Consider the following 22,732-nt stretch of genomic DNA (forward strand, 5'->3'; position numbering starts at 1 on the left):
ATTGCATCCAATATAGAATGCTGCGCTCCGTAATGCAAGTAGTCCATATGCTCTCGGTCAAACAAACGTGGCTAAATGCACCTACCAAAAAATGGCTTCACTTTCGTTTACAAAGGCGAATATCGAACCATTATTCGCATCCATTTACACGCCAAAATTTATTTGCTTTCCTCTTGTCCTTCCAATTTGAACCTTTCCCGGGCTAATAACTCATTCTCTTTTACTTATATCCCTCCTCCTAATCCTTCCCTTTCACTGGGAGCATGGTGAAGGGTGGAAAAAATTGCGATCTTTATTACCCATCATATTCCGTACCGAGAGGCTATAAAAATCCTTTCGGGTGCCCGGATTCTCACTGCAAAAAGGTATACGCCCGGCGTATAAAAGGTTAAAACGACCACCCGCTCGTTTCAAGTTTCCCTTATGTCCATCCCTCCTTGAAGAGAGACGAGGTGAATAATGGGCATTTTCCCTGCGCATCCTCCTGCTCGTGAAAAGCTCCGTATTTGCTCGGATTTTTCATTCCAAGTCACTCGTTGGATATTTCTGTGAGGTCCCATCGTCCAGTATAAGGGTAAACCTCGTATAAGGTTATCTTGTGGTCGTGACTGAGATGGAAGCATGTCTTACGAATATAAATCCTATTGCTTCTTTTGTAAATTAAAATTTATTTAAATAAATTATCACATTTTGGTGGCAAATGATAGGGTACTTAGCTTTTCATACCAATATAAGTAGCATTCACTCAGGTTTGATAGTATTCATTATAGATAATTCTTCTTTCGGTTATTTCATTCTACGTAAATCAAACTTTGGTTTAGGAAGAAGGGTTCACATTCAGTAGTGGAAAAGACGAGAGCACGTTGATTTTTTTATCAACATAAGTAAATTTTGATCTGGATAAAAATTGGGTACACTCCAGATTTTCTTCGGTATCGACTTATATCAGGGCCCAGTTTCTTGAACATACACGGTCATTTAAAAATCGTCTTAGTTAAGAAGTACTAGAAGTTCTGAAGGGAAAAAAATAAATATTCCAACAAAATTCATTCCGAATAATGCGCGGTTCAAAATTCTCCGTGTAGTTTTTAAAGTACTTTCGTTAGACCTGTAAATAGTCGTGTAGATTTTAGAAACAAATCTTACAAGCAACATTAAAATGCAATGTTTTACATTCGTGAGTGAAATTACGCCATTTTTCTAAAGAAAAGGCGAGTAGAAAGTTTATCTAACCTAGTCTACATGCTTACTCAATCGTAATTAACTTTATGAAGGATATTTTAAGAGGAAGAAATTCCGAATGGGCACCATGGGGAAACGCTGATAATGTAGGACTCGATCATCAAGTCGAAGCAATTCCTTGCGATTCCTATTACCAGCCATTTTACGTGCGTGGGGAGTTTCTCAATCCTGGTGTAATCCGTGGCCACTTTCGATTTGGCGAGTGCCTTGGAAACTTGCGATTTTATTGTGCCAAGCACTATAGAACAGTAAATTTGAAAAAAAACTCACTGATGCACCTTAAAAGTCAACTCTTAAGGAAAAATATTGAGACGAAAAACAGACACTTTTAAAGTTGGGTTTTAAAAACCTAATTGAGGACTATCGAATCATGTATTAGCAGTCTACAAAGTAAGAAGTGTCTTCACAAGTATCGGTATAAATCATACATACGTTTGCAAATGATTTAAGAGCTAGGGATAGAATGCGACAGTTAAACTATTCCTCCTGTTCGAGGTGAATGAATTGAAATATGTAATTCCGAGTTAAAGTTACTCTACCATCTGTGTTTACAAAAACATTTTTGATCTACTTATCCTCTGCAATAACTTCTTCCCCTGAATGTATAAGGTGACCAAATTAGTTCAATACCTTCTCCCCATCAGTGCTCACTCCTCAAACCTATCTTCTATGGGGGACCCGTCATCCTCCACAATATTCTACGCTACTGCAATCCTTCACATACACATGTGTATAACTCCCTCATCCAAAGCTCCTGGGTCCGCGTCCTCTCCTCCGCTCTATCTCTGTTTTCCCCAGCCCACTTTTAATTTCATGACACGGCAACTGCGCTTCAAAAAAACGTCATAAACCCGATGCAGTATTAACTATTGATTCTCTTTTTATGCAGGTGAAATGTAGACCTAAATTTCCAGTCGCAAGTCACAACCTCAGGACTACTTTCATTTGATTATTGTTTTTCCGTTTCAATTCTAAACGCTCTTCATTTCACTGGCTTGAGCAGCGCTAAAATACGGAATTATTAATGATCTGGTTGTTAATAATATTCTGTCCCTCAGGAATCAACAAATTACATTAAAACACTGTCTCCAAAATCCCTAACATTGACCTAATCCTTAATTAGATAATTACCCTTTCCTCATATCCAAATCAAATCTCGCTCCTTCACCCATCACTCTAGCCTACCCCCTTCTCTCCTCATACCGTTGCCTTGCCCTAACCTAAACTTCCCCCTCCTTGCGTCATTCACAATAGAGCAGCATGTTTTCAATTCATCCTTCTTCTACTGATGAATGAACTACCATCTGGTTCCGAAACGTCAATAAGTTTCATGAATATCTTTTCGTGATTTAAGAATTTGGAATTCATACATTAATACATTAAAGATGGGAGACTGATGCTCTCCTGCGGACTATGGTTGCCCTGGAAGTTATGGCAATCGAAATAAACACACAGCTTGCGTGAAGCTATGAGTGCGCAAAGGCGTCACCCGGAATCAATGCCGGACCCACTTCATTTGTTATTCCTGAGAAATTTTCTTTGTATTTATTTTATCTATAGCCTCATTAATTATGAATGTGTTCATGGATATTGTGGAGGAAATTGAAGGGTGGGGAAATAGTTAACTGTGGGAAATGAAAGGAAGAAAATAAGTGAGAGAATCAGAAACCATCATATCTACATTGCAAGATTTTAAAAACACCAAAAATAGAAAAATAATTCATTTTAACTGCACACCAATACACATTCGGGCTTAAGAAAGAAAATCTTGGGTTTAAATACACAATAGTGGCTGAATTAGTTATAACACCTCACCAAAAACATAACTCCAAATTCACTCTCAAGCAAGTGATGGTGAATATATCATATTAGTATTGTAAAATATTGTAAAAATATAAATTGGAAAAAGGAAATTGAAAACATTTTGAACAAAAGTATGTCCTTAAAGGGACGCATAAGTGTAACGATGATTGATTCATAAGACTATTGTATGAAAACAAAAGCAAGCATGAACTCTGCGTTTTGAAAACGTGTTGGGAAAAGATAACTGAAATAAGCGTTTAAATTATTTTTCCTTTCATATCATATGTTATTGAAAGATATTAAAAACCATATTTATGTAGACACTAACTGGATTAGAAAATAATGGACATGCCTTTTGAAAAAATGAGGGATGATAGAAACATTTTTCAAGTAATAGGATAGGTAAAGGGGGAAGTATGAGATCATGAAAATGTCAAAATTTGAAAAACATTACGCACTTAATTTCATTTAAACGAAGCCGTAAATTTAACGCGTGCTTGAAGAGGTTTTATTGAGTCCCTTTACGTAAGCGGTCTAGCCGGTAAAATTAAAAATGTTTATGGAGAATGAATAATGAGCGCCTGATACGGGTTAATGCGTTTCAGATACATTTCATTAGGGTTTACACGGTAAAGCGTTAATTGCGTTGATTTTATCGATGCATTACGTTTAATAATACCATTATTTCATTAAAAAAAGAAGAAAGAATATCCACTTTCGTTGACGGAGTCCAAGTTTGGGAGGGATTGTGACGGGATGAATAATGCACGGGAAATGAAGTGAGTCGAGATTGGGTGGCGACTGGGGTCACGCGGGTCCAATTTGGGATAACCTTGACCACTCTGTCGCCTCGATCTGTTCCCGTCTTCACTCTCACACATTCATAGTGTTGATTAAACAGTGATCTAATTTGAAGAGGAGGGAACGGCAATGCTTACTACAGGTTAGGGCTTTGAAACGTAAAAGGAAGACTGAAAAATATTTGAAATATGACATTCCCACAAGAAGTAGATGGATAGCGTTGAACTTCTATTTCAACTGATGAATTGTATTTACTGAAAAACATAAAAATTACTATAGGTAGGTCTTATTTATATAATTAGCTTCAGTTGTATGATTATCAGGAAAAAATTCAAATATCTTTATATATTATTGGGTTAATATTTGATATAGTAATTTAGTAGAGCTTGGTTATTATTTCGAATCAATGATAAATTGAAAATGACTAAAATAAGCTATTTATTACTGTGGAACTAATAAAATTTGATTTTTGTCATATTCTTATGAAATTTCATGAAATCAAAAATATAACATGTCGGTTATGGAGTACTAATCGTCTGCTCCGAAATTGGTGGAAAATATTTCACTGTTAAAGCCTTAACAATTTACACCTAGATATTTGTACGCAAAATGCATTGGAGCAAATAGCTGAGATTAAACGTCATAAAATAAACAATCATAAATAATTTATGATCGAATACATATAACGCGAGACAAAATAAAATGCAGAAGTTTCAGAGTGTAAACAATCATTAGTCTTGACCGGGATTAGGCAAATAATTTCTACAATTTGAAATTGCTGCATTTTAATGCACATTAGCGGATGATTCAAATAGAAGTTGCTGTCTTCCGGAGTTCTCTGAACTAGGCAACATAGTTTCAGCCTAAAAATAATAAATTTTAGTGTATATTTTTCTAGCTATAAACCTAAGCTAAGAGGCCTAAGAGAAACACAGGAAAACAAAATTTTATGGAAGACTATTTCTGCCTACTCATAGGAAAAGTGAAACATTACGTTAGAGAAAACGTCCCTATGACACCCCAAAGTAATCATTGTGTCACTGGTAACCAAGATGAAGAAAGAATACATTTACGCATAGTGTCACATGGCGTCTAATGAAATGTTCTCATCGAGTGTACACAAATATTGAGTTATCTAAGAGTACAGTTTATGTAGAACTACATTCGAGAAACATTTTTATTTCCTTAACCTAGATTGTTGAGATATCTAACGCTTGCTGAGAAAAAATGATTAATCATAACGATACCTACAGAGAATTGGAATGCGTTAAGCTTGAAAAGTTCAACGCTAGATTAAACTAGTGACATGGAAAATGTTCACGAGAGTTTCTGGGAGAGGAAAAATAGCCTAATCCCAATATGAGGTGGTCAATGTAAATTACTATGAATGGTGGGTAAATAAACCATAAAAAATCATAAACACAGTAATCAACCCGAAGGTCGGTTTAGTAGGTGATGGCAGAGATCACCCAGTACTAAGCCCTATACGGCATGTGAAAATTCACACATTAGGGTAGGGGTGCATCCTTTCCCTGTGCCGGTTATGGTTGCCCAGGAAGACCTGGTACCCGAAAAAAACACTTTAGCTTAGGTGGAGCTGCAGGTGCCCAGAGTGCCTTGCCCGCAAATCGTACCCGGGACCCTCCGGTCAGTAGTCCAACGCTCTACTTACTGGACTACCGCGTCCCACGGTGGGTAAATATTCAGGTAAATTAAGGATATATGTCATTTTGCGATGATCAGACTCCACCTGAAATTAACCATAAATCACAGTTTTGCACAGAGGATGGCCCAATTTGGCAGTTGAACATAATATATAGATAAACTAGACAGCAGTTTGACAGTGCATCGGTAGGTGAGAAGAGAAACATGATAGCAAGAAATTTCGAGGTCACCTAAGTGAGAAACACTTTTCCCATACTAAATTCGAGATTATGAAAATGACAGCTTGAGGACAACTTAAGTGATGTAACTTTATCTAAATGCAAAAAACACATTAATGAAGTAGTTATTTAAGGAGGCGATGGACACCTTAAGTCATTTGCACCAGTAGTAATGGGTGGTTAATTTGGCCGGGGCAGGATGTTTTGGGACTGGAAGAAGGGTGCAGAGAACCCAGCGTCGGCATTAGCCTAATTTCGAATAAAGGCACCGAAGGGCCCACACTTTAACTTCCCACCCAACCTCAGTTCTACTCCTTTAAAAGTGCCCTCCACACGTCACCTCTCATAGGGTTTGAAATAAAAACGAAAAATTCAGCAACTCGGGCCATCGGAGTGAGAAGCCGAATTACATTGATGACCGGTGAGTTAAAAAACTTATCATGTTCCTCCCAGGCGATGTATTAGAGAGGAAAACTTACGAGCAATATTAATCAAGAATCCAACATTTGTATTTACATTTCAAACCAATGAAAAAACCAGGAGAAGTTTCTACAATTATACATAGACTTCTCACATTGAGGCTTCTTCCTATTTAATTCTAGGTTGGTCTCCTAATTTCTCCTTTAAGAAAATACTTGGACCCACAAAATTGCTATGTCACCACGGTAAATATAATCTATTAATTATTTAGTAAAGGAGTGAGCGGACATTGGGAAACAATATAGCGCGATTGAGAATAAGAGCGGGCGAGCCTGATTAAAACGGGTAAGACATTCTTGGCAAGCAATATCCGCGTGGGAGTTTAAGGGTGGCGGGGAAAGATGGAGAAAAAAATGCCGTGGCCCCTCGTCCCAAAATCCCTGCGTCTACTATTTAGACCCTCCTGCTAATGCCTTTTGCCGGGGTGGGAGAATAAGTAGGGGAAACACGGGGAGGAATAAGCGGGGGTTGGCGGCGGGGTTTGCACAGGAATTGAAGGGGAAGCGACGCTGGAGGGTGGGCAGTGGTGTGGGGATGATTGCAGCTGCTCTGTGGTCTTTCATTGGAACCAAGTGAAGATAAAGGAATAAAGAGAGAAAAAAGGGGAAAGAATTCCTCTGAAGTTCCAACATTTCGTTTCCTCTCATTCGTTTATTTTGGTGACAAACACACACATACACACATATATATGTATACGAGTACATACGTGTGGGTAAACATACATACATATATATACATATATATTGGTGTATACATATGTATATGTCTCTATCCATTTTCTTCATAGATATTTCCATGCATTTTATGTATATATATATATATATATATATATATATATATATATATATATATATATATATATATATATATATATATACATGTGTGACAACACTACCATGCAGGGTTTAATTAAAATACAAGCACAATCAAAAAAGGACACTCCCACTATAGATATTTGACGTGCCGTCATGCCGCCTTTGTCGGACGATGAGGAATTAGGTCCTCGGGGTGCCAGTGAGAGGGAGATGTTTAGGAATGGAAATAGTTATCGGGAGAGAGGTGAAGAGATCTCGGTGCTCTTTAATATCTACTGTGCGTTACCGCTGCTACCGTTTTCTATCAAGAGTGTATGTGGGTATACGTGTATGTCAATACCTGACTCGAAGGGTGAAAGCAAACCTCGTCTAATATAAAGGCCAACGGCTCGTGAAATTCACACATGACTGTTACACATGAGTGAAGCAAGTTACTTATCCTTTGCCGTCTGCGGTTTCCCATGCAGATTCAGTACTCGAAAAATAGCTCTGATTTGGTGAGATCTGAGAGTGTCCAGGGGTATAAACTGGAATCTAAAACGGATCTTCCGATCAGTGGCAACATCCGCCCTCGTATATCGACCTTTTTATTAATACCTATGTTTAAATTATATGTATGGGTATATATATATATATATATATATATATATATATATACACACACACAAACATACTCGCGTACACAAATAAACATGTGGGTGTGTATATATATATATATATATATATATATATATATATATATATATATATATATATATATATATATAACACACACACCCTGATAGGTTTACTATACATACACGTTTTTCCAGAGTATTTATTCCCTTTTCACATTCTTTGAAGAATGGTTCCCTTTTCAACCTCGGGCTGCCACCCACTCTCCGAGTCTCCTGGCAACTCTGCCAAACCGGATGGGGAAGGATGAAGGCAGGGGAAGGGGGCAGAAAAGGTCGCCCATGCAACTGACGTGTGCAGCCCTTCGACTTCCCTTCGGGGATTGGGATGGGAGGATGGGGTTGACGAGGAGGGGGGAGGAGAATGGGCGGGTGAAAGGGTTTGTGGGGAGAGAGATAGGTTGCGAATTCTTCAACGCCCACTGGAAGTCGGTCCCTATGGTAGAGGTGGAGGGCACATTACATCTACGGGAAATGAGGTATGAAATCGGTACCAGGGAGTTGTGCAGAGGGAAAAATGATTACTCTGGAGGAGGAGGTCGGCTGGTGGATTCCGGCCGTGAGGATCTCCTTCGAGGGTGGGCATGGTCGTGCGGTGGCTGGACCACTGCGAAAGGCTTTTAGGAAGAGATAATCAGGGCGGAAGAATATTGACTTCCGGCGTATGGAGGGGAGGGCCGTTTGAGACTTAAAGGTTTTGAAAACGGATTTGGGTCGAGTCCGGCAAAAACCAACGTCCGTCCGCAGGACCTTATTCACCCGGCTCGCATATGAGAATTTCATTTAACCGGGACTTCAAACAAAATTCGCAGAAAATACCTCGGCAGAACAGTGTATGTGCTTAGCTATAAAATAAGTGTAGCGATAAACTAAAATCACCAAACAAACGACTACCTACATCTGCATTATGCCTCATAAAAATACGCTGTTAGGGAAAAATATGCACATTTATTGAGGTCACCAATAGAGAAAAAAAATAACCACCGGAAAAATTTAAAAAAAAAACCAATCGAACCGGATTTATCCTATTGAGGAAATAAGTAGCATGTTGACATGTCGGAGCTTGAACGCAGCAAATGTAAATGGAGTTGGAATTTGTCAATTTAAATCAATTTTTTTAAATTTTGAATCAATTTGTCAATTTTGTGAATTTGGAATCCCAGTCAAGGAGAATGATTTTTACGCTCTGAAATTGTTGCATTGCTTTGTCAACTATGTACTTAACTTGTCATTGAAAAATGTATTAGACTGAATTCGCGGTGTTTTCTTAATTTGCTATAGAATTTTTATCAAGAACTTCCTCGAGTTAATTTACGGATAATTTTGCAAACTTCCATTCACAAAATATTTTACAGTTTTAACATCCTTTGATTAATAAAATTAAGAATACAAAGTATCTTTCCACTGTCCTTTATTTGCGTACAACCGGTTTCAACGCTCAAGCGTTTAAAGGACAGTGGAAAGATACTTTGTATTCTTAATTTTATTAAAATGAATTTCCACAAGGTTGAGCCGGGAACAATTGAATATCCTCTGATTATATGGCAAATAGCGAGAGAGTCAGGAATCATCCTAAATATCATTCAGATTTTGATTCCAATTCGGGGAGGTTGAAAATTTACAAAATCATATACTACTCCTCATATTCATAAAGCTTCCCTTCATGATTATATTATGAGATTTAGACAATGTCAATATCATTATGATTTATCCAAATCCTTCTCCCCTGTCTTATATCTCTACCTGAAGAAAACCAACTCTCTTCTCACTTCTTTTTCCTAAACTATAACCTTGGCACTAATGCTATTCCCCACTAAATCTTGGAAATTCTGATATCGATCAGAAAGTTGAATTTGAGGGTATACAGTTGGTACGGTGGTTAGCTCTCAACCGCACTCCACCACGGGTCTCGGGGAGGATTATAACTTGTTTAAGGGTTTAATACCGCGGTGCTGCGTGGTGTAACCAGCGGTATCGCCATCACTACTCTTCCGCCGCCGGCAAAATAAGCCCAAAAGGGGCCTGGGGTAGGGTGGCGTGAACAAGATGAAATTGGATCGTTATAATCGTTAACCCCTTGTCGTTTCTCGGTAAGACTAGACTAACGTCTACACTATATTCCTTCTCTCATTTCCGCATCCCTTTTTCCTTCCATGTCCTAATTATTCACATCGCATTAACGGTGTCAATGTCCTCGACAGTCGAGTGCCTCCTACAGTAATTATCAGTTAAACTAGGCTGGCGAGGTCTTTAACGGGGGTCGGTGGCGCTTTGCACACTGCTTGCGAGGGTGCAGGGAATGGCAATGGGGGGATGGAGGGGGAAGTGGAAGAAGAGTGACACATTTCCTAACCTGCTAATGCAGCCTGAGACCTTGGAGTTCCACACCGTGACAGAACTCAACTCACACCATATTCATTTTCAAAAGATATCTAACGTGTAATGGATTTATAAATCCTCGCTTCCCCGGTATTTATTGCCTCAGATTTCCTTTTTTCCCAACGGGCGCCATAAACGTTTCCTTTTCTGCCACCAGAGAAATACTCTGAGGGTCATGAGACCAGTGGCGCGACCTCATTATTTTCGTCCCCGCAAAACGTCGTACTTATGGACCGTGACTTAACAATCCCTAGGGAGTCCCCTAGTCCTCCTCCTCTCCTCTCTCCGCCCCACTTCTCCCGCCCTCCCCCCCAAGCACTTTATGATACCCTGCCTCCAGGGTTTCACTAACTGCTTATGTATACCACAAGGCGATAAAGTTCCAGCATCCAGGCCTCCCCGCAGACAGCGCTCCCCCCTCCCCCTCCGTTGTCTTGGCCACTCTCCCAAATCGGTTATGTTCAATGGCTCTCGTGTACGACCACGAGTGGTACCGTGCGGTTTTCGCCCCCGCATTGCGATGGAATAAAAACGGAATGGGATGACCGCGGGGCCACAGTTGCAGTTTAAAGATAACGCTCAGATCATTCACCATCGTGCGTTGGCTAACATTTTTGATAAAATATTACCCACTGAGTGTTTTACGAAATGATAATATTTATCATTCTCACTTGTTCACTAAAACCTAGTCTTTTTTGTAAATTTCACCGCACTGCAAGTGTTTATATATAGAGATACACTCAAGATTTTTGACGACTCAAAATAAAGAGGCAAACGAAGAATTGAAAGATATGCAAGGTCCTATTTGCCCTTTGTGCATTAAGAAATCCGTTTTTCTTAAGCGAATGTGCGCAAAAAACAATAACTAAATCCACCGTAATCCACCTTAGCTCCACGTTTTTGAAAAACTCCATAAATTTCATTAGCAACAAATTACATTGCACGACCCGCGTTTCAGCTTATTTAAAACATCTTCAAGTCTATAATTTATAGTTTATAAAAATCTAAAATTTACAAATTTAAAGTGGTTTTATTTTCTTAAAGAGCAACAAGAAAATCGAGTCGCCATAAGTACAAAAAAAATTTTGATGGAATAAAAATAAATAATTTAACAGAATGATTTCTTCGAAGAGATGGTCTTGGCCATAATGCTCATTTTTATTTCTTCCAGGAATCCTTCAATATAACTTCGGATCTTGATAGCGCTAGTCTTGATGCCAGTAAACTATCCGGGCTAATGAAATTATTGGCTGAGAAAATCGAAAAAATATCAACGACAACGAAGAAATTGAATACATTGCGCCGCGAAAACTTCTTGGCTCTAACCGTAAACAGGTGTTTAACAATACGCTTAGAATACGTGCACTTCCAAATGACTTTTGGACAACCATTCTGACGGCAAATGAATTGCACTAATATTTACTATCACAATTCTTTTCATAAATGGGTAACATAAAAATGAAATTAAATTAAAATTTTAAGGGCTTAAAATGTGAAGCATAAATATCTCATTCTCCCATTTCCTATTTTATGTCAGAAATGACTAATGCAGAGCACAACAAACTAATTAAAATTTTTATAATGATTAGTAATGTAAAAAAATTAGTTGTAAATATAACAACATTTTCTGAAGGCAATAATTTGGATTGGAATTTGGTTGGAAATCGATACCATTATAATGATAATCAAACGCAGACTAATTTACGGTCAACACCACAATAATCTGACATTACCTTCGTAGGTAGGTACGTAGGTAGAAAAACTATTTTTTTGGAATAATTCAAATGAAAATCTTATGGCAAATTATAATGGAAGAAATTAAGTTTGATTTCCTATATGCCTTGGGCTTAATATTAAGTTAAGATCGCACACTTAATATTAAAATTTCAATCCACTAACGTAATTTAAAAATAGAAATTAAGTCAAAACATTGCGGAAAATATGAATTGACATTTTTCTCTTCTCTTAACTACACTTTAAACTCAAATACTATATGTAACATTTGGACATCTTCCAACTACAAAGTAATTCGTGGAAAAATTCATAGCTCAGTAAATTACTGATAAATCAGGCAATATTCTCTCTTAGGTCAAGAATTTGGCATAGCTAAATCTTGAAACAGCTCATAAATATCCACTACTAACATAAAACAGGTAAATACAAAATTACAGGCATTTGGAGGAGAGATTAAATTGAGTGCTTCAATCTATGTAAACTAAAAATCAGTCACTCTTACCTCTAATTTTTCAAAAGAGATAAAGATTCAATGATTATGTTGGGCCGGCTTCTATAGTCATAGCTTTGCTACACAGGTGTTTGTTCCAGACAACTTAAAAATAAACTGGGATGTTTATTGTAAGGTACTAGTATTTTACTGTAATTTGTTGGACAAATAAGTTCAAATACTTTGTAATCAAATTTTTGCTTCGGGTTGATTAACGATGCTGAGAATATCTCTATTCACGAATAGAGCAATTTAGAATGAAACGGGTACACGATAGTAGATTTTAATTCTAAGGCTAGAATATTTTCGCATATTATAGATGTCAATAGATGAGACTACGTGAATGAAATTTGCCTGCCACACTCGAAAAGTAGTGTCCTGGAAGCCTTTGCTCCAACAAAAATAAACCATGAGTGAACATCTAAATCCATAACATGTAATTAAAACGACTCTCTTCCCTTACGCAATTTTTACACGAAAACCATCATTACAGCCCCACGAGAATGTAATCTTAGATTGATACACTAATAACCCTTTTCCGAACCAACGAGGTGAACCAAACGCCATGGCGCAGATTAAGAAATAATTTAATTAGTCAACAGCGGAAGTGAACACAAATCTCGGCAATTTGGACGAACGTGATAATATCTTCGCTGACCAATTCCCAGGTGCTAAAGCCTTATCCGCTCTCCTGCCGCGTTTTAAAGGGAGTCCGCACTATGGGAGCGATATTTGAATTTGAGAGCCCTGATTTATATGGGAGGGTCCTCATGGATGGGTTAGCGGAGCGGTTTTGCCGACGCTTCCCTACCCACACACCCCCCTCCTCCCGTGTCCCTTCACCCCTCACACGCTGAAACCTCAAATCTAAGGCTATAGGGATGGAAATAAGGGACGCGGAAGGTGGTGTGGGAAGGGTTTTATAAAAATTTGTTGCGCATGTTGAGCAAGTGGTGAGCTCTGAAATATACAGTCGCTGCTCACTTATTCTCTCGTGAGCCCAGATGGGGGCGTTCTCCACCCACGGCCAGTAACATGAGTCATGCCTCTGAGGATTTCGACGTTTCTGGTTTAAGTGCTAATTAAAGGCTGCCACTCATGCTAATAATTGGAGCTTGACGGTCGAAAAGCGATTGAAATTACATAGAATGGACCCAGTTAGCTGGAACTCTAATGAGCGTTTGGTCCAATCAGCGTGCGAGGAAAACAAACAATAGAGCAAGAATACATGCTTCAACTATTTTCAGACAGGTGAATACCAAAAGGCGATTTTTGCAAACGCATGTTATTTACTTACATGAAAATCATGTGTAATCCTTTATTCCTATACCATTTTGTATTGTCTTCAGATAAGGGACTCATACTCTTTTTTTTTATTTTACCAACCGTGTCTAGCAATACCTCATCCTTTTCCTGCACTCTAAACGTCACAATTTATTTCGGAGTTTTTTTCTTATTTAACTAATTAAATTTTAGGATGCATCCGTGATATATTTTGGTTTTTTCTCACATTTTCGTTGATTACCTCGCAGCAGCCTTCTATCCAACTCTCACTAGCCTTTTTGCATTCTCGGTTGACTTGATTCTTAAGCTTCTGGTACAGTCTTTCCTCTTCATCATTCCTGGCGTATTTGTATTTTCTTATTTCTTCCATTAGCTTCCTTATCTCCGTCGTTATCCATGGTTTCTACGTGTCAGCTCCCTTTCTCACCAACTGCTCTTCTGCAACTTCTGCGATTGCCCTCTACAGCTCATCCCATCTCTCTTTGGTGCTCTTTTTTCCTTCGTCGCCTAGTTTGTTGTCAATGGCTGCGGTGAATCTTCCTCTGTTGTATTTTTTCGCCAGTAATTTTGAGTCCCACCTTGGCTCTTGTTTGTTTTCATAATTTTCTTGTGGTAAAGTTGGCTTTCCATGATCTCTAGGTTTTGATTGCTATTTATTTCTGCAACGGGGTAGCTCTTGCACTGCTTCACCTGGTTCTTGTATTTCCTTTGTACTATTATGTAGTCTACTTGGTATCCTGCGATATCCCCTGGCATCTTCCAAGTATACCTCCTTCGTCGATGTTGTTCACAGAGGCTGTTTGCTAATAACGTATGCTTCTCATTGCAGAACTCGGATAACCTTTCTCCTTTGGCGTTCCGTTTTCCCAGCCCGAAATTTCCGACGCTTCGTCTTTCTTTTCCTTCTCCTACGACTGCGTTCCAGTCTCCCGTTTTTATGAAATGTTCTTTTCTCTTCACCTGTCCGAAGACTTCTGCCAATTGCTCATACACTTCTTCTATTTCTTCTACTGTATGGCTAGACGTTGGCATGTATACTTGCACGATCGCGGTGTCCATGGGCTTCCAGCTTCACCATCAGAATTTTCTCGTTGTTCGGCAATATTGCCTTTACTCTGCTTCCCAATTCTTTCTCCAGAATGATACCAATGCCTGCGATCCTCCGGTCTTCTCCCGAGTATATGCCTCGATACCTATCGCTCCAGTAGTCGTCTGCTCCCATCCACTTGGTCTCGCTAACTCACAGGATATCTATACCCGGCCTCTCTATCTGTATCTTGGCGTTCTCCAGCTTTCTGCTCCCCCCAAGGATATTAAATTCCAAGTCCCTATCCTGCATCTGTCTTTCCTGACCGATTTACCCTTCCCCACCGATTGGGGACAATTTTCACTCCGGAATATTGTATCATCATGTCATAAATAGGTGAAGTGCAGGGATGCGTCTACTAGGGAGACCAATGCGCTGGCTTCCCGTTGCCTTCCGCATCGCAGTACTTCGGCCGATTCCGTAGTCTTTACTCTCACCCGAAGCTGTAGCTGTTGAGGCCGGACCGATCTCCTTGACCTGCGCCACCAATTTCGTCTACTGAGAGCTGCTTCCTCTCAGTAGTGAGATCATTTATGTTGCGTTTAAAATTTGCCAACGGCTGGTAAATATTTTCTGACAAAATAGCCAAACAAAATGCTCCATGCTATAGTCTCGAACTTGCAACCCTCAGTGTGAGAGTCAAACACACTAACACTGGTCCACCACGGTCTCTTAGCTAGCAATATTAGTCTTGAAAAAACAGGAAAAATTAATTCTTTCTATTATGATTCCCACTTGAAATCTATCAAGCAAAATACACGTATCTCTCCAGGAAAACCTAAAATTTAGACGTAATTTTAACGCGGACAACGAGCGATTTCCATATAGGTATTTAACGAAAGAACAGCTCTAAGTCAAATTTCACCGATGGATTTGATCGTTACTTGACTGGAACTGAAACGTATCCAATTTGTCCCAGATATTCGCTCTTCCAATTAATTTAGTGAAAAAAAAGTCTGCAGTACGTTTTCACTCTGGTGCACAGTTAAATACTCCAATAAAATTTGATAAATGAAAAATATTTTAATACATCTCTTTCTTTTTCTCTCTAAAATGGAATGGAAACTAGGAATGATTCAGGCAAATGTCCTTTTCGTGGAATTCGCAAGATTAACAGATTATTTGCCAATGAGGACAAAAAAGTTACGTTACAATTTCAATTTCGTGAAAGGGTCATTATATTGTCATCCGTCATCGTTTCAGATCGAAGGGGGGAGGGGAAACCAACAGAGTGCCAGCTATTTGTGGAGAATATGCTGATTAGAATACTGGTGAGACAGATTGATTAAAGGCTCGCGATTCCGATTGGCACGACAATTACGCTTCGCTACCTGCACTATTTCCGAACTCGTAATTAGAATCCCTTTTATTCAGTCACTTGGGTTACGGCAGTACGGTTGAATAAGTAAAAGGCAGGTTAATCTTTCGATAGATTTAAATTAGCAGTCCAGAACCAAATGAAAAAAACTGTTATTATCTCTCGACAATATCTTCAATACAACCCCGTAATTTATACTTCTGGTTTACCTCATTCATAGGTAGTTTCTCATGTGCATACTCTTCTACTCCCTGTTCGATCTTAAGGAACAGAATGTTAGGATGTGGCCGAGAGGAAAGAGGTTCACAGTAGGAAAAATACTCCTAAGTATGACTATGTACACATAGATAAAAAAATAAAATATATAAGTAGCTTAGTACGTGTTCATTTTCTAAAAATAAAAGCTTATTCAATTATTTTATCATCTTAATAAGAAAAATATTTTACACAAGCACATGCTTTATTCTGTTGAACACTTAACTGTTTCCGTGTATCAACTATGAGCCTGAGGGGCAAATACCTCTATTGACTTTTTCAACTAAACGTTTGCACAACGAATGTTCAAATATGTTCCTTTGACAGCCTGTGACTAACGAAACATTAATATATTATATCTATTTATTTATGCACAGTAAACAGCTCATCTCGCATGCTCAGAGAAGATGTTATAGTTAGATACCACATTCCATCTATCTGCCAAATCATTTCTTGTTTACATTAGTTAAAATTGAATGTTGGTAACTAACAATAAAGGAACACATAACATTGATTTTACTCGTACATGCCTTGTGTGGTTTCAACACACACTAGCAGTTAGTTTATGGGTGCAATATAGATATAGACGCAAGATTAGAGTAGCATGAAATGTTTAAATTAAGGAGAGTAACACTCCCATTTTTATTTAATAGAAACCCTTTCTTGATAATACCAAACCAAAAGGAAATGACGTCAAGAGTACGTATGACTGATGTAATATTTTCGTGAAAATATATTTTTTATTACGTACCGTCATGAACTCCAAAATAAATTTTCATTTACCCCGAAGCAAAAATACTGACACCTTATTATTGGCAGAGGGTATTTTATAAATAAATTTCAAGAAGACATGCCCCAATCGATCTTTTAAATTTAAGACTACCTTTCAAGCTGAGTAGGAATGGAGACATTCAACTCTTTCAAAGAATATAATTCCGCTAATAATTTTTTTTGAGCAGCCAGTGACTTGGGAACCAAGAATTATGAATAATTATATCCGTAACTAATTTAGGATTCTTGATCAAAAAGTTCCCGGAATAACCACCGTGTGGCGCTCCCATCGTTCCGATTTGAGTTCTGTTTTTTTTGTTAAATTGGTACATCTGTTGTTGATATTTCCTTTAAATCTAAGTGTCATAACTTGACATTTGCAAAAGTTACGTAGCCAAGAGTACATCTATCTCTGTGTGTGTTGGCGATTTTTTACAATTGCAGAAATGGATTTAAATTTGCAACAACGAACTTGTATTAAATTTTGCGTAAAAAACGGATTTAGTGGCGCACGGACGTTGGAAATGTTGGAAAAGTGTTTCGGCAACGATTCTCTAAAAAAAACGGTCGTTTACCAGTGGCACGAGCGGTTCAGAAGTGGTCGTGAGTCAATCGAAGATGATGAACGCAGTGGCAGACCATCGACATCGAAAGTCGGTGAAAAAATTGATAAAGTAAAAGAAATGTTGGTCAATAACCGCAAATTAACCATCAGAGAAATAGCGGAGGACTTGAACATTGCCTATGGATCCGCCCAAGACATTGTGGTTAATGATTTGGGTTTCCGTCGTGTAGCATGCCAAAAGACCTCAATTTCATGCAAAAAAGAGACCGTGTTGACGTCGCAAAAGACATGATTTGCGAGGCTGAATCCGATCCCACATTCATCAAAAGGATCATTACTGGAGACGAGACGTAGGTTTATGAGTACGACACGCAATCCAGACATCAGGCAAGTGAATGGCGTTCACCAAATGAGCCGAGACCAAAAAAACCACGTCGTTTTCAGTCAAAAAAGAAGGCAATGCTGACGGTTTTCATGGATTACAACGGTGTAGTGCATCATGAATTTTTGCCAGAAGGCCAGACAGTAAACAAAGAGTATTATTTGGGCGTTATGAGACGTTTGCGTGAAGCAATTCGCCGAAAGAGACCAGAAATGTGGGCAGAAAACTCGTGGATTTTGCACCATGATAACGCACCGTCGCACAGTGCTATCATTATTCGTAATTTTTTGACGAAAAATGCAACAAATACCATCCAACAGCCACCGAATTCACCTGATTTGGCTCCCTGTGACTTCTTTCTGTTCAATCGAGTTAAAAAACCATTACGGGGAACGCGTTTTAGCAGCCGAGAGGAAGTAATGGAAAAATCGCAGGAAACACTGATGGACATACCGAAAACCGAATATAAAAAATGTTTCGAGGATTGGATCAAGCGCTGGCATAAGTGTGTTGCAGTCGATGGGGATTACTTTGAAGGGGACAATATAGATTTAGATGAATAAACTTGTATTTTTAATTTTCTGAATAAATTCCGGGAAATTTTTGATCAAGGTAGTATATGTAGCTAACAGACTAATCTGAGTTTCCATGTCATTGCAGGTGGCCAATTTTTCCTCATGACACATCACCAGCAGACATTAAAATTGCTCTTCGGCAACTAAAATATTGTGAAAACATGAAAAACTTTATTTGAATGTTTTGTCCATATTTTCAAAATTTCCACCTATACTAAACCCTCGAAGTTTTATTTTTTGATGAAAATTGTGTCTGATAAAACAAAGTAGCATTTTCCAGAAGGAATTTTTCCCTTGCTAAAATAAAGATTTTAAAATGACAAGCCAAACAACGCTCGGATTCGTATTAAACGAAAAATTTAATTGATTCGAATGCCAGTTTTGTTCACATATTTCTCGATGAGGCAAACATCAGGCAGGGTTGTCACATAGAAGTTATCCTTGACCTCCCTTCACGCTCAGAGTCCTGGTATTCATCACATTTCGTCGGCGTGCGTCTTATTGTATAGGAGGGTAAAAACGCGACACCATATAAATGTTATGATAAATGAAGACACTTTGCTATTCCGCTTAGAAATTTTTTATTAAGACCTAGGTTTCGTTCCAGTATACCATCTTCAGGTAAAGATATGACGTTGTAACAAAACCTAGGTTGTAATAAAAAATATCTGTGTGAGAAAGCAAAGTGCCTTCCTTTATCATGAAGGATTTCAACCACGTGACGCCTGAAACTGTGTCATGTGTCACTTATGTGAATGTGTTTTCCGTTCTGTAAAGAGATGCGAGAGGGTCAGGGCGAAGTTTCCAATCCTCAAACCGAGTGAGGGTCAACTCATCCCTCCGGCCACTCAGGACGGAAGTGGGCCAAGCCTGTATCGCGGGTTTAATTTCGCGTTATTTATTATTTATCACAGTGAAACTCATGAATCATTCCGTTAGACGAAGTTTTGAGTTTCGGCGCATTCAACTTGTTTAAGGATTTAAGATTCCTCTGGTCCATACTATTACTATGGAAAGTAAAAGTATCATATTTCGATATCTGAGTTAAACATGAGACCATTAAAGATGAGAGTGTGTAGAAAGTACTTCGGGGGGCGGAGTATGGGGGGGGTAGGGGATAAGTTTCAACGCAAATTGATAATAATAACACCCCCCGGTTTCGAAATGACGTACGACTGCAGTGAAATTTGGTCGGAAAAAATGAAAAACAAACAAGCTTTCATTTCCATCACCGGGATCCCATGTCAAGGCGAATGATTTTTACAACCTCAATTTCACCAAATTGGAATAAGATCATATTCAAGAGCAAATATAAAACCTTCGAAATATTTTACGACCTGAAACATAACGCGGCGATTGCCATTTGACTTCTTCCCGCGGAAGTTTCTCCATCATCTTTAACTTGAGAGAAAGAGAGAGAGGGAGGGAGAAGAGATACATGAAAAAATAGGGATTCAAATGTTAAAGAATGAGATTTTCTAAAGAATTAGGTAAAAATCCCTTCACCACTAGAACTTGTAATAACTAAATAGAGGCGGTATTCTATTTCCCAACGAGCGGGAGTAACCAAAAAACCGCAAGTCCGTGTGTTGCGCGCATTTACGTGGGGAGAATGTATTTCATCGCGGCCATTATTGCTGTCGTCTATTAAAGCGCCATTTTTTTAGGTGATAATAACGAGGATTGGGGTGGGGGGGTTGGTTTAAGGCAAAATAATAACACCACTGTTTCAGCACAGAGCCGCTGTCTATAATGAAGCGAGTGTTTTAGTTGGGTTTGTGGGTTAACGATAAGAGTAGAGTTAAGAAGAGTTAAATAACATTAAGGTGGGTGGGAAAGGAATGGAAGATGTGATTTAAGTTTTATGCATCCATTCGCAAGTTCTTATTTTAATCTCAAACTAGATCATACACTGTACCGTAGCAGACAATAAATTGGTTTCTAATGGTTTTTATTTCAATTTTTGGTAAATTAAATAATGTACGATACTTTGTTTACGATAATAATGTACTTTTGTGAATATCAGAGAAGTTGTAAAGGACTTCTTATTGAAGGAAAACCGTGGATTACTTCTTAGTGTTGTTTAATTCTTATTGTTGATTACTTCTTATTGTTATAGTTGCAGTGTTTTATTAGCTTTGAATTAGAAGTTTTCCTTTCGTTTAGACAACCTTGGCAAGGATGAAGATAGAAGACGATCCATTTAAAATTTAAGAATAGCTAATGATGATTGGAGTAAAATATATTCCTCGAAATACTCTAAGTCTGTTAAATAAAATTGAACGAAAAGGAAGCATAGAAAAAATGTATTTTTTTCAAAGACTAATTTATTTAGTACGATTTATCAATTAAATAGCAACCCCACTTTGCAACTTCAGAGTGAGCGTCATGGTTTGCTCTTGAATCTACCCTTTGTGCTCAATAGAAATCCAAACTTTCACAAATACAACCAAAAGCCCTAGCCCTTGGCAGATTTTATCTGCATTACAATGCCAATTTTAAACATTTAACAGATGTAAAATCTAAGTCAAACGAATGTGTAAAGTAAATATAAAACCAAATGACTTTACCCGAGGGGGAAAAACATTGATAACAGATAGCAAAATCTGGCAACTATGTTGAGACAATCCAGGTGAGAGAGACGAGTCGTAAGTGGAAGGTGAAACAAGATTGGGAGAATCCCCCCTCCAGCGTTGTGGCAGATGTATTAATTCACCCCACGGGTTCCTTTCAACGTGGAAGAACTATAAACAAAAAGGTATTCTCAATAATGAAAACTTCGTTGCAATTTTCCACAGTTAATTTCATTTAATTTAACATTCCACAATATCACGCCTGACTCTTCACCTTTCGTAGGTATTCTCAATTCCAATAATTTTTTTTAAATTTCGTAACACACGTCTCGAGCACTCTTTACAAAGCTCCCACGAGCTTTCAAAACGGTAATGACATATTTTCACATTGTGTTCTTTCGCGTAAATCAAATGCCATCGGTTGAAAGAAGCAGTCGTTGGGAGAACAGTCCGTCGTCGTGGAAGGGTGTGGAATTGTCGAGGCGTCAGGTGCGGTATAGGCTATCCATTCGACACATTGAAAGGTACTGCCTGATTGAGGGCTACCGTTGTGGGGACCAATGAATGGTCCGATGGACGTCCTCTACTTACCGAGCACAGAAGCGACGATAGTGGCCAAGAGGTGGCAGCAGCAGAAGCAGTAGCCCAAAAGAATCGCCCTTCTGCCTTGCCTCATAATCCAGCTACATGGCCTCACCACTCTTCTCCGGAGCGCTGGCTGTCAGCATTCCCAGCCGCGTCACCTAAAAATAGCCGCGACAGAATAAAAAAAAGATCAGGTCAGCGCGTCTAAAAACACAAGACTCTCACTCCCATAAATGTTACAGGAAACTACAAAAGCCGAAATTCATGTTGAAGGGTACGTAAATATACACATTTTAGTCACACATTAAGTCGCTATAGAGGCTGTGTCAATCCAAAACCTAATTAATATAAATTAAAATCAGTGATGATTATCTCAAGAAGGCTAAAAGGAGTGTCTCTCAGAGGACGCCTCATTTGCCTAACTAGTAAGCTAAAGCACTCGGCCGGACATCGAGGGATCCGGGTTCGAATCCCGGTCAATGAAAATGATTTTTATGCACTGAAATTGTTGCATTGAATTGCATATTAGCGGATGTCTCCGTCAAACATTACTGCTGTGGCATCATTCACAATTTCTTTGAATTTGCCAAAGAAGATTCACAGTATTGTAAACATCAATGGGGATGAGTGATAGTGAAAAGGGCAATATTTGTGCAATAGCCCTAAAAATACAACGGAGAGAGTATTGATACCCAACTCACAATTAATTAGTTGTTTATTAAGTATTAAAAATGATTTCAACAAAAATCAATCGCCTTAATAGGACTGAATATTTCATTGAATTATGGGTACGAAGTAATCGCATTTAACTGATGGATACTAGTAGAATATTTTTCATTGTGCTCAGTGAGAAAAAAATACACCTAAAATATTCCCGCCACTGCCATTATTGAAAGATCAGTTATACATATAGTTTAATATGATCCAAAATAATTTATTTACAGTAACAAAAGCTGTTAAAATCATATATTATTAATGATTTTCCATCTCTCAAGAATAATTAAGTAATGTGAATGTTAACACTATCTTCACCCAT

The 22,732-nt window shown here is 38.4% G+C and overlaps 1 protein-coding gene across 2 annotated transcripts in view; it reads right to left on the bottom strand.

The window, feature by feature from the left end:
- LOC139695172 (uncharacterized) overlaps positions 1-22,732 on the bottom strand; it is a 593,181-nt gene that overhangs the window by 413,424 nt on the left and 157,025 nt on the right. For both annotated transcript variants that reach the window (XM_071593839.1, XM_071593840.1), the window contains exon 2: positions 21,703-21,854. In XM_071593839.1, the coding sequence (XP_071449940.1) occupies positions 21,703-21,787 (85 nt within the window). In that variant the 5' untranslated portion in view covers positions 21,788-21,854. The remainder of the gene's footprint in view (positions 1-21,702; positions 21,855-22,732) is intronic.

Source organism: Hetaerina americana, unplaced genomic scaffold (assembly GCF_022747635.1).
Source record: "Hetaerina americana unplaced genomic scaffold, ioHetAmer1.1.p SCAF_6, whole genome shotgun sequence".
NCBI lineage: Eukaryota > Metazoa > Arthropoda > Insecta > Odonata > Calopterygidae > Hetaerina > Hetaerina americana.